General features: G+C 39.3%; 1 protein-coding gene across 1 annotated transcript; it reads right to left on the bottom strand.

Moving 5' to 3' along the window:
* Positions 1–4,379: 4,379 nt before the first annotated feature.
* LOC307002377 (uncharacterized protein) lies at positions 4,380–8,699 on the bottom strand (the record flags this gene model as incomplete). Its single annotated transcript, XM_079619958.1, has 2 exons — positions 4,380–4,581; positions 7,773–8,699. One exon carries the CDS (start codon positions 8,697–8,699, stop codon positions 7,776–7,778), a length of 924 nt encoding a protein of 307 aa, XP_079476084.1. The 3' UTR covers positions 4,380–4,581; positions 7,773–7,775.
* Positions 8,700–13,880: the final 5,181 nt, after the last annotated feature.

Below are 13,880 nucleotides of genomic sequence, written 5' to 3'. Positions count from 1 at the left end.
TTCAATATGGACTTCTATACGGCTTATGGAGCATCAGGAGGAGTCTATATAGAAAGTTCAAGATTGAGGACTCTTTGGCCAGAAATATATTCCTTGGGTCAATTATGGACTTCTTTATGGCTGACATAACCTTAAAAGGAGTCAACGAGTATGTATAGAAAGTTCAAGTTCAAGATCTCTTTGGCCAGTAATATTTTCAGGGGGTCGATTCTGGTATGGAAAGTTAAAGTTAATGGACTCTTGGACCAGAAATATGTTCAATAGTGAAATATTGACAATTGTCTGGCTGATGTACTACTACCTGAAAGAGTCTATAATCATTAATAGAGAGTTCAAGATCAATCAAGCTTCAGTCAGAAATATGTTCAGTATGTCAAATCTGAAATACTGCATGGCAATGTCAATGAGTATGTATAGAAAGTTCAAAATCGACGACTGTTTTACCAGAAATATTTTCAGTTATGGACTCCTGTCTGGCTAATATAACATCGCAAGAAGTCAATCTGTATATATTATAGTAAGTTAAAGTTCAAGAACTCTTAGGTCAGAAATATGTTCATCAGTCCAAAAAGGGGCCTCTGTATAACCGATTTAACATCAGAATGAGTCTATAAGTTTATCTCGCTTAAAACCTTTTGAGGACCCTTTGACCAGAAATAAGTTCAATAGGTCAGATATGAACTTCTATACGGCTTATGGAACATCAGGAGTCTATATATAAAGTTCAAGATTGAGGAATCTTTGGCCAGAAATATATTCCTTGGGTCAAATATGGACTTCTTTATGGCTGACATAACCTCAAAAGGAGTCAACGAGTATGTATAGAAAGTTCAAGTTAATAAACTCTTAGGCCAGAAATATGTTCAGTAGTTCAAAAAGGGGCCTCTGTATTACTGATTTAACATCAGAATAAGTCTATGAGTTTATATCGCTTAAAACCTTTTGAGGACCCATTGACCAGAAATAAGTTCAATAGGTCAGATTTGGACTTTTAAAGGGCTTATGAAGCATCAGAAGGAGTCTATAAGTAGAAAGTTCAAGATCAAGGACTCTTTGGCCAGTAATATTTTCAGAAGGTCGATTCTGGTATGGAAAGTACAAGTTCATGGACTCTTGGACCAGAAATATGTTCAATAGTGAAATATGGACAATTGTCTGGCTGATGTACTACTACCTGAAAAAGTCTATAATCATTAATAGAGAGTTCAAGATCAATGACGCTTCAGTCAGAAATATGTTCAATAAGTCAAATCTGAAATACTGCATGGCTGAAGAAACATCAGATTCTAGAGTCTATGAGTGTGTTTTGATTGTTCAAGATCGAGGACTCTTTTGCCAGAAAAAATTTCAGTAGGTAATTTATGGGCTGCTGTGTGGCTGATGAATCATCATAAGGAGTCTATGAGCATGTATAAAAAGTTCAAAATCGAGGACTGTTTTACCAGAAATTTTTTCAGCGGGTAAATTATAGCCTGTCTGGCTACTATAACATCGCAAGAAGTCAATCTGTATATATGGAAGTTAAAGTTCAAGAACTCTTAAGTCAGAAATATGTTAATCTGTTCAAAAAGGGACCTCTGTAGTACCAATTTAACATCAGAATGATCGCAAGTTTATATCGCTTAAAACCTTTTGAGGACCCTTTGACCAGAAATAAGTTCAATATGGACTTCTATACGGCTTATGGAGCATCAGGAGGAGTCTATATAGAAAGTTCAATATTGAGGACTCTTTGGCCTGAAATATATTCCTAGGGTCAAATATGGACGTCTTTATGGCTGACGTAACCTCAAAAGGAGTCAACGAGTATGTATAGAAAGTTCAAGTTCAAGAACTCTTAGGCCAGAAATATGTTCAGTAGTTTAAAAAGGGGCCTCTGTATTACTGATTAAACATCAGAATAAGTCTATGAGTTTATATCGCTTAAAACCTTTTGAGGACCCATTGACCAGATGTACTACTACCTGAAAAAGTCTATAATCATTAATAGAGAGTTCAAGATCAATCACGCTTCTTTAAGTTCAATAGGTCAGATTTGGACTTTTAAAGTGCTTATGAAGCATCAGAAGGAGTCTATAAGTAGAAAGTTCAAGATCGAGGACTCTTTGGCCAGTAATATTTTCAGTAGGTCGATTCTGGTATGGAAAGTTCAAGTTCATGGACTCTTGGACCAGAAATATGTTCAATAGTTAAATATGGACAATTGTCTGGCTGATGTACTACTACCTGAAAGAGTCGATAATCATTAATAGAGAGTTTAAGATCAATCACGATTCAGTCAGAAATATGTTCAATAAGTCAAATCTGTAATACTGCATGGCTGAAGAAACATCAGAATCTAGAGTCTATGAGTGTGTTTTGATTGTTCAAGATCAAGGACTCTTTTGCCAGAAAAATGTTCAGTAGGTAATTTATGGGCTGCTGTGTGGCTGATGAATCATCATAAGGAGTCTATGAGCATGTATAAAAAGTTCAAAATCGAGAACTGTTTTACCAGAAATATTTTCAGCAGGTCAATTATAGCCTGTCTTGCTACTATAACATCGCAAGAAGTCAATCTGGATATATGGAAGTTAAAGTTCAAGAACTCTTAAGTCAGAAATATGTTCATCTGTTCAAAAAGGGACCTCTGTAGTACCGATTTAACATCAAATTGATCGCAAGTTTATATCGCTTAAAACCTTTTGAGGACCCTTTGACCAGAAATAAGTTCAATAGGTCAGATATGAACTTCTATACGGCTTATGGAGCATCAGGAGGAGTCTATATAGAAAGTTCAAGATTGAGGACTCTTTGGCCAGAAATATATTCCTTGGGTCAATTATGGACTTCTTTATGGGTGACATAACCTTAAAAGGAGTCAACGAGTATGTATAGAAAGTTCAAGTTCAAGATCTCTTTGGCCAATAATATTTTCAATAGGTCGATTCTGGTATGGAAAGTTCAAGTTCATGGACTCTTGGACCAGAAATATATTCCTTGGGTCAAATATGAAGAGTTTCGTTGCAAAATGAGATATATCCATTTTGAGAAATGTTGGTTATTTGACATTATTATTTAAGACATCAACAGTCAAGTTCATTCACAATTTTTTGTACATTAAACTATTACTTGAGCTCAGTGAAGGCCAGGGACACAATATTCTTCAAATCCAGGATATTTTTTATTTAATTTTATGTCCATAAATAAGTCAAAAACCATGCCAAAATGCAACCTATTTATCTTAACATTGTCAAACATCTTAAATTGGTTAAAAAAACAATACATCATAAATATATGGAATAGTATATACAAAGATTGATTAATAATAATAAGATTCTGAGTTAGTTTTGGCCAGAACATAGGCTACACAACATAATTTTTTTTTTTTTTTTTTTTTTGCAAAACGCTATATATCCACCTTAGGCTATATTCTACTACTGTAATGCCATTAAGAAAAGCTAGTGAATCAATGTTTTGTGTGTGCGTGCGCGCGTGCGTGCGTGTGTGTGTCGCACGATGACCACAATTAATCTTTGGATGTTTTCCCTCCCCTGAATGCCTTGCCCGTTTGGTCTTCTCCCTTTGATGATTTTCTTTAAATTATGCCTTCCTCTTTCTCCCAACAGCAGCTGGAATGACCGGCTCCAATCGAAATCCATAACGTTAGCTTGACTCTGAAGCTTTGATTCTCTGACTGACAGGCAGCTGTTGATCAGTGACGTAGCCTACGTGACTGACAGCTCGCCTACAGTATAAACAATTAAATGGTAAACGTTTCTTAGTTAGCCTATTAAATCCTCTTTTTAAAAATATGTTTTTGTTTAGATATTATCGTTAAATCACTGAGCAAACTCGGAGCACTTCACCGGCGGTGACTCTCTCCTCGCGTGACAGCCTAAGGTCGCGCAGCAGCCTAACCGCCTATATCGCACTTTGTAAAGAAACTGGGCTGGCGGATATCGCGTTTTGTGAAAAAATAAATTTTGTAGTAGCCTTAAAATGTACATTTTTAAATCGTATTAATGGCAGCAATTCACACATAGGTTAAGGTACATCTGAACAGTGATTTCCAATAATAAAATCCAAATGTCAAAAAATGGTGTTTATCGCGTTTTGCAACCAAACTCTTCATATAGAAGTCCATATCTGACCAATGGAACCTTGAACTTTCTATACATTCTCATAGACTCCTTGTGATGTTACATCAGCCATACAAATGTCAATTTTTGACCTATTGAACATATTTCTGGCCAGAGTCCATGAACATTAACTCACAATACATACAGACTGACTTCTCGTTATGTTATATCAGGAAGACAGTAGTCCATATCTGACCTTTTGAACTAATTTTCAATTCAATTCAATTCAAGTTTATTTGTATAGCGCTTTTCACAATACACATTGTTTCAAAGCAGCTTTACAGAAAATGCATTTCAAAAATATACATACAAAAATACAGTTAGTTAATCATGAAATTTAGGGCATAACATATCGCCGGCATTGGGTCGTCTCTTCACAGGCGTCGAGTCGTCTCATCACAGGCGTTGGGGCATCTGAAGTCTCCATGAGGGGCTGGATACTAACTGGAGCTGACAAACTCTATTTGAGTTATCTCGGGACAGGCGTCCCGAGATAACAAAAAAAAAAAAAAAAAAAGGCAGATGGGAAATAATTAGCGTAGCTGCTGTTCTTAATACGAATGCATTTGATCTGATTTAACTGTAGTATAAAAGGTATGAGATGCATCATGTGAATGCTTGGCTAAAGAGATGCGTTTTTAATCTAGTTTTAAACTGGGAGACTGAGTCTGAGCCTCGGACAGTATCAGGAAGGCTATTCCAGAGTTTAGGAGCTAGATGTGAAAACGCCCTCCCTCCTTTAGTGGACTTAGATATCCTAGGTACGACCAGAAGCCTCGAATTTAGCGATCTTAAAGAGCGCGATGGAATATATGGCGATAGAAGATCTCTTAAATATACAGGAGCTAAACCATTTAGGGCTTTATAGGTCAGTAACAATACTTTGTAATTGATACGGAACTTAATAGGTAACCAGTGTAGAGATGATAAAATTGGTGTTATATGATCATATTTTCTTGACCTAGTAAGAACTCTAGCAGCTGCATTTTGGACTAACTGTAGCTTGTTTACTGAGGATGCAGGACAACCAGCTAATAGAGCATTACAGTAATCTAGTCTCGAGGTCATGAATGCATGAACTAACTTTTCTGCATCAGAAACTGATAGCATATTACGTAGCTTAGCAATGTTTCTAAGGTGGAAAAAGGCTGTTCTTGTGACATTTGAAATATGATTTTCAAAAGACAAGTTGCGGTCTAGTATAACACCCAGGTCTTTTACTGTAGAGGATAAAGTAACAGGACGTCCATCTAGATTAAGGTTGTATTGTAAGAGGTTTTGTGGGCAGTTTTTTGGACCAATCAGTAATACCTCCGTTTTATCTGAATTTAATAGAAGAAAATTACACGTCATCCAATATTTTATATCTTTAACACACTCTGTCATTTTAGATAATTTAGTGTTATCATCTGGTCTAGATGAAATATATAATTGAGTGTCATCAGCATAACAGTGGAAACTTATTCCATGTTTTCTTATAATATTACCAAGTGGCAGCATATAAATTGAGAATAGCAGGGGGCCTAATACAGATCCCTGTGGCACTCCATAATTTACTGATGTTATCTTTGATTTTTCCCCATTTAAATGGACAAAATGGTAACGGTCTGATAGGTACGATCTAAACCAGCTTAATGCCTGTCCCTGAACACCAGTGTAATTTTGAAGTCGATCTAAGAGTATTTTATGGTCTATAGTGTCAAACGCAGCACTAAGATCGAGTAAAACTAGTATTGAGATACAGCCTTGGTCAGAAGCTAAAAGTAAATCATTTGTAATTTTAACCAGCGCAGTTTCTGTGCTATGATGTGGCCTGAATCCTGACTGAAACTTTTCATAGATATCGTTTTCTTGCAAGAAAGAGCACAATTGAGCGGACACAACTTTTTCTAGTATTTTAGACATAAATGGAAGATTTGAAATGGGTCTGTAATTTGCTAGGTTATTTGGATCTAATTGTGGTTTCTTAATAAGAGGTTTTATAACTGCCAGCTTGAATGTTTTTGGAACATGTCCTAAAGATAGAGACGAGTTAATAATATTGAGAAGAGGCTCTTCCACTACAGGTAACACTTCTTTCAGTAGTTTAGCGGGTATTGGATCTAATAAACATGTTGTTGGTTTAGATGCAGTGATAAGTTTATTTAGCTCTTCCTGTCCTATAGTTGTAAAGCGCTGTAGTTGTTCTTGAGGGGCGATAATTGAGGCTGAATCATAAGACGCTGTCAAAGATTGTACATTTACAATTGTGTTTCTGATGCTTTCTATTTTCTCAGTGAAGAAATTCATGAAATCATTACTATTAAAATGTAACGGAATATTTTGTTCAGGTGATGTCTGTTTATTTGTTAATCTAGCCACGGTGTTAAATAAAAACCTTGGATTGTTTTGGTTATTTTCTATTAGTTTGCGTAGATGCTCAGACCTGGCTGCTTTTAGAGCCTTTTTATAACGTGACATACTGTCTTTCCACGCGATTCTAAAGACCTCTAAATTAGTTTGTTTCCATTTGCGCTCTAAGTTACGAGTTTCTCTCTTGATAACATGCGTAGCACTGTTGTACCATGGTGCTTTAGTTTTCTCTCTAACCTTTTTTAATCTAATTGGTGCAACAGTTTCTAATGTACTAGAGAAAATGGTGCTCATACTGCTAGTCATTTCCTCTAGTTCCTCTGTTTGTTTGGGTTCACTGAGGAGCGGAGATAGATCAGGTAAGCTATTCAAGAATCTATCTATAGTAGTTGGAAGGATTGTTCTGCCTGGTCGATAACGTGGCGCAACATGACACATTTCAGCCGTACGTAGTATGCAAGTTACCATGTAATGATCAGTGACATCATCACTTTGCGGTATAATATCTATATCGGTTGGATCGGTTCCATATGATATAATTAAATCTAGAGTATGATTAAGACGATGAGTGGGACCACTAACGTTTTGCTTGACCCCAAAGGAGTTTAATAAATCTGTAAACGCAGCTCCTAACGCATCATTTGTGTTATCAACGTGTATGTTGAAATCTCCAACAATTATTGCCTTATCGGCATTGACCAATAGATCTGAGAGAAAATCTGCAAACTCTTTTAGGAAATCAGCGTAAGGCCCTGGCGGTCTATATACGGTAGCCAAGGCTAGAGATAATAGGGATTTCTTTCTTACATCTAGGAGCGTAACATTTAGAACAAGTACTTCAAACGAATTAAACCTGTAGCCTGTTTTCTGAGTAACATTAAGAATATCTCTATAGATTGTTGCAACACCGCCGCCACGACCAATCAGACGGGGCTCATGCTTATAACCGTATCCTGGTGGAGTGGACTCATTAAGACCGAAATAATCATTTGGTTTAAGCCAGGTTTCAGTAAGGCAGAGTACATCAAAGCTATTATCAGTGACCATTTCATTTACAATAACCGCCTTAGGTGTAAGCGATCTAATGTTTAGAAGACCTAGCTTTAGAAATTGTTTTTGTTCACTAATATTGAGATTTTCTGGTTTAATCACAATTAGATTTTTCTTAGATCCTGCAGTAGATTTATTGTTTGGCCTCACTAAACGAGGAATAGACACAGTTTCTATATAGTGTTCTACACTGGTACTTATATCAATTAATTTGGGACAGCAAAGAATGTGATTTGGACTTTGACTTACTAGTCATATGGTGTGTAACGTCTTGGAGATGTTGTCCGACAGAACAGCCGCTCCGATTCTGCTGGGGTGCAGGCCATCAGCACGGTAGAGCCTAGGTCGCTCCCAAAACAGATTCCAATTATTTACAAAGAGCAGTCTCTGTTCATTACACCATGACATCAACCATTCATTTAGTGCAAACAATCTACTGAACCTTTCTTGTCCTTGTCGGTACGTGGGAAGCGGTCCAGACACGACGATCTTTGCTTCAGGCGATGTTCTGCGTACCGTCTCGATCAGGCTCCTGTAGTCCCTCTTCAGAACCTCCGTCTGCCGCAGCCTGATGTCGTTCACCCCCGTGTGCAGCACGACAGCTCCGACGCGCTCGTCACCGTTCAGGATCTCGGGGACCTGCGCAGCGACATCGAGAACACGAGCACCAGGAAAGCAGTGAGTGCGCACCATACCTTTACCTAAGGTAGCGCGGACATGCCGGACCATGGAACTGCCGATGATCACAGCGTCGTCGCGTTCCGTCTCGCGAAGAGGGGAGAAGCGGTTCCGGGTGGAGATCTCGAAGACCGGGAGGGGCGGAGAGGTCCTTGCTCTGGTCCTGGCTCGTGTCTTCCGCTGTGGCATCATCCAGGGTCCATGGTGCTGTGTCGGTGTCGGGGTAAACGAAACCAGGGGTGCTCGGGTCCTGTGCAGAGAAATACACGGAGTAGAGGAGGCCGGAGTCGAAAAGTTACTAACCACTGACTTGTGAGCATCGGCGCGTGATGCTTCAAGCGCTGATCGTCGGTCTCGCAGCTCGGCCTGCCTCCCCAGCAGATCACGGATCTGCTTCTCCACGGACTCCAGCTCCAACCGCACCGAATGCAGCTCAAACGTGTCCTCACCTGCACTCAGAGGTAGACACACATCCGATATATTTTTATAACGTGACATACTGTCTTTCCACGCGATTCTAAAGACCTCTAAATTAGTTTGTTTCCATTTGCGCTCTAAGTTACGAGTTTCTCTCTTGATAACATGCGTAGCACTGTTGTACCATGGTGCTTTAGTTTTCTCTCTAACCTTTTTTAATCTAATTGGTGCAACAGTTTCTAATGTACTAGAGAAAATGGTGCTCATACTGCTAGTCATTTCCTCTAGTTCCTCTGTTTGTTTGGGTTCACTGAGGAGCGGAGATAGATCAGGTAAGCTATTCAAGAATCTATCTATAGTAGTTGGAAGGATTGTTCTGCCTGGTCGATAACGTGGCGCAACATGACACATTTCAGCCGTACGTAGTATGCAAGTTACCATGTAATGATCAGTGACATCATCACTTTGCGGTATAATATCTATATCGGTTGGATCGGTTCCATATGATATAATTAAATCTAGAGTATGATTAAGACGATGAGTGGGACCACTAACGTTTTGCTTGACCCCAAAGGAGTTTAATAAATCTGTAAACGCAGCTCCTAACGCATCATTTGTGTTATCAACGTGTATGTTGAAATCTCCAACAATTATTGCCTTATCGGCATTGACCAATAGATCTGAGAGAAAATCTGCAAACTCTTTTAGGAAATCAGCGTAAGGCCCTGGCGGTCTATATACGGTAGCCAAGGCTAGAGATAATAGGGATTTCTTTCTTACATCTAGGAGCGTAACATTTAGAACAAGTACTTCAAACGAATTAAACCTGTAGCCTGTTTTCTGAGTAACATTAAGAATATCTCTATAGATTGTTGCAACACCGCCGCCACGACCAATCAGACGGGGCTCATGCTTATAACCGTATCCTGGTGGAGTGGACTCATTAAGACCGAAATAATCATTTGGTTTAAGCCAGGTTTCAGTAAGGCAGAGTACATCAAAGCTATTATCAGTGACCATTTCATTTACAATAACCGCCTTAGGTGTAAGCGATCTAATGTTTAGAAGACCTAGCTTTAGAAATTGTTTTTGTTCACTAATATTGAGATTTTCTGGTTTAATCACAATTAGATTTTTCTTAGATCCTGCAGTAGATTTATTGTTTGGCCTCACTAAACGAGGAATAGACACAGTTTCTATATAGTGTTCTACACTGGTACTTATATCAATTAATTTGGGACAGCAAAGAATGTGATTTGGACTTTGACTTACTAGTCATATGGTGTGTAACGTCTTGGAGATGTTGTCCGACAGAACAGCCGCTCCGATTCTGCTGGGGTGCAGGCCATCAGCACGGTAGAGCCTAGGTCGCTCCCAAAACAGATTCCAATTATTTACAAAGAGCAGTCTCTGTTCATTACACCATGACATCAACCATTCATTTAGTGCAAACAATCTACTGAACCTTTCTTGTCCTTGTCGGTACGTGGGAAGCGGTCCAGACACGACGATCTTTGCTTCAGGCGATGTTCTGCGTACCGTCTCGATCAGGCTCCTGTAGTCCCTCTTCAGAACCTCCGTCTGCCGCAGCCTGATGTCGTTCACCCCCGCGTGCAGCACGACAGCTCCGACGCGCTCGTCACCGTTCAGGATCTCGGGGACCTGCGCAGCGACATCGAGAACACGAGCACCAGGAAAGCAGTGAGTGCGCACCATACCTTTACCTAAGGTAGCGCGGACATGCCGGACCATGGAACTGCCGATGATCACAGCGTCGTCGCGTTCCGTCTCGCGAAGAGGGGAGAAGCGGTTCCGGGTGGAGATCTCGAAGACCGGGAGGGGCGGAGAGGTCCTTGCTCTGGTCCTGGCTCGTGTCTTCCGCTGTGGCATCATCCAGGGTCCATGGTGCTGTGTCGGTGTCGGGGTAAACGAAACCAGGGGTGCTCGGGTCCTGTGCAGAGAAATACACGGAGTAGAGGAGGCCGGAGTCGAAAAGTTACTAACCACTGACTTGTGAGCATCGGCGCGTGATGCTTCAAGCGCTGATCGTCGGTCTCGCAGCTCGGCCTGCCTCCCCAGCAGATCACGGATCTGCTTCTCCACGGACTCCAGCTCCAACCGCACCGAATGCAGCTCAAACGTGTCCTCACCTGCACTCAGAGGTAGACACACATCCGATATATTCGCCATTATGACAGATGAACAATAAATTAGCAGTGATGCTACCAATATCACTACTAATTTAGGACTGAAATCATGGATAGAACCCGTATCCTTCCAGTGATTCGAGTGTAAATAAGACGGTTGATAGGCGAGACCACGCGTGCAAATGCTAGCGGGCTAACTTAACGTTAGAGATAGTAACGGAAGTTCGGAATATTGGATATAACCAGCGATATCAAAGCAATCCGATTGTTTTTTATAGAGAGTAACGTTAGTATCGGAGATATGTTCACATGCTCACAAACTAACAGTTAAGCAATTCGAAACACAAACTCCAAACACAACCAAAGCGGTTCGAACACAGACACAAACTTCAAAAACAAACAAGCGATTCGAAGCACAAGCACAAACTCCAACACAAACAGATCGATTTCAGTGATTCGAGTGTAAATAATACGGTCGATAGGCGAGGCCACGCGTGCAAATGCTAGCGGGCTATCGTTAGAGATAGTAACGGAAGTTCGGAAAGTTGGATATAACTAGCGATATCAAAGCAATCCGATTGTTTTTTATAGAGAGTAGTATCGGAGATATGTTCACACGCTCACAAACTAACGTTAACAGTTAAGCGATTCGAACACAAACTCCAAACACAACCAAAGCGGTTCGACCACAGACACAAACTTCAAACACAACAAGCGATTCGAAGCACAAGCACAAACACAAACTTCAAACACAACAAGCGATTAGAAGCACAAGCACAAACACAAACTTCAAACACAACAAGCGATTCGAAGCACAAGCACAAACACAAACTTCAAACACAACAAGCGATTCGAAGCACAAGCACAAACACAAACTTCAAACACAACAAGCGATTAGAAGCACAAGCACAAACACAAACTTCAAACACAACAAGCGATTCGAAGCACAAGCACAAACACAAACTTCAAACACAACAAGCGATTCGAAGCACAAGCACAAACACAAACTTCAAACACAACAAGCGATTAGAAGCACAAGCACAAACACAAACTTCAAACACAACAAGCGATTCGAAGCACAAGCACAAACACAAACTTCAAACACAACAAGCGATTAGAAGCACAAACACAAACTCCAACACAAACAGAGCGATTTCAGTGATTCGAGTGTAAATAATACGGTCGATAGGCGAGGCCACGCGTGCAATGCTAGCGGGCTATCGTTAGAGATAGTAACGGAAGTTCGGAAAGTTGGATATAACTAGCGATATCAAAGCAATCCGATTGTTTTTTATAGAGAGTAGTATCGGAGATATGTTCACACGCTGGAAAAATAGAAAATGCTCGTTTCTAAATTAGTGTAAAGAACAAAATCAACGATTTATGAATCAAGTCGACGGAGCTTCAAACACAAACACAGCGCTCACTCGCGACGCATCTCATGTTTCTGGTCAAAGGGAAATTTCTGGTCAAAGGGTCTTCAAATGGATTTTAACTATATACATTTAGAGACTCCTTCTGATGTTAAATCAGCCATAAAGAGGTCCCCTTTGACCTGCTCAACTTAAATATGGCTCTCGATCTTGAAATTTCAATACTTTCTCTTAGACTCCTTGTGATGTTACATCAGCTATACAGAAGTCCATATTTGACCCATGGAAAATATTTTTGGCCAAATAATAGTCAATTTGAACATTCTAGACATACTCAAAGACTCTTTTTGATGCTTTCATAAGCCATATAGATGTTCTTAGAGAAGTCCATATCTTGACCAATTGAACGTATTTCTGGCCAAAGGGTCCTCAAATGGTTTTTAACTATATATACACTTATAAACTCCTTCTGATGTTAAATCAGACTTACAGAGGTTCCTTTTTGAAATACTGAACATGTTTTTGGCCAAAGCTTCTTTAAAGATTAACTTATACATTCAGATTGATTTCTTCTGATGTCAGGAAGCCATCATTCGAAATATGAATTACTAAACATATTTCTGACCAAAGAGTTCTCGAAACGAACTTTCTATACATACTCAAAGACTCCTTCTGATGTTACGTCAGCCAAAAAAAGATGTCCATATTTGACCCAAGGAACATATTTTTGGCCAAATAATAGTCAATCTTGAGCTTTCCATACATACTCAAAGACTCCTTCTGATGTTACGTCAGCCAAAAAAGAAGTCCATATTTGACCCAAGGAACATATTTTTGGCTAAATAATAGTCAAACTTGAACATTCTATACATACTCAAAGACTCCTTCTGATGTTACGTCAGCCAAAAAAGAAGTCCATATTTGACCCAAGCATCATATTTTTGGCCAAATAATAGTCAATCTTGAGCTTTCTATACATACTCAAAGACTCTTTCTGATGCTTTCATAAGCCATATAGATGTTCTTAGAGAAGTCCATATCTGACCAATTGATCTAATTTCTGATCAAGATTAAGATATTTCTGACCAAAGAGTTCTCGAAACGAACTTTCTATACAATGACTCCTTCTGATGTTACGTCAGCCAAAAAAGAAGTCCATATTTGACCCAAGGAACATATTTTTGGCCAAATAATAGTCAATCTTGAGCTTTTTATACATACTCAAAGACTCTTTCTGATGCTTTCATAAGCCATATAGATGTTCTTAGAGAAGTCCATATCTGACCAATTGAACTAATTTCTGGTCAAGATTAAGATTAAGATATTTCTGACCAAAGAGTTCTCAAAACGCACTTTCTATACAATGACTCCTTCTGATGTTACGTCAGCCAAAAAAGAAGTCCATATTTGACCCAAGCAACATATTTTTGGCCAGATGATAGTCAATCTTGAGCTTTCTATACATACTCAAAGACTCTTTCTGATGCTTTCATAAGCCATATAGATGTTCTTAGAGAAGTCCAAATCTGACCAATTGAACTAATTTCTGGTCAAGATTAAGATTAAGATATTTCTGACCAAAGAGTTCTCGAAACGAACTTTCTATACAATGACTCCTTATGATGTTTTGTCAGCCAAAAAAGAAGTCCATATTTGACCCAAGGAACATATTTTTGGCCAAATAATAGTCAATCTTGAACTTTCTATACATACTCAAAGACTACTTCTGATGTTACCGTCAG

This window comes from Phoxinus phoxinus (genome assembly GCF_949152265.1).
Source record: "Phoxinus phoxinus genome assembly, chromosome: 8".
In the NCBI taxonomy this organism is placed as follows: domain Eukaryota; kingdom Metazoa; phylum Chordata; class Actinopteri; order Cypriniformes; family Leuciscidae; genus Phoxinus; species Phoxinus phoxinus.
This window is presented reverse-complemented; position numbering and strand designations above follow the sequence as displayed.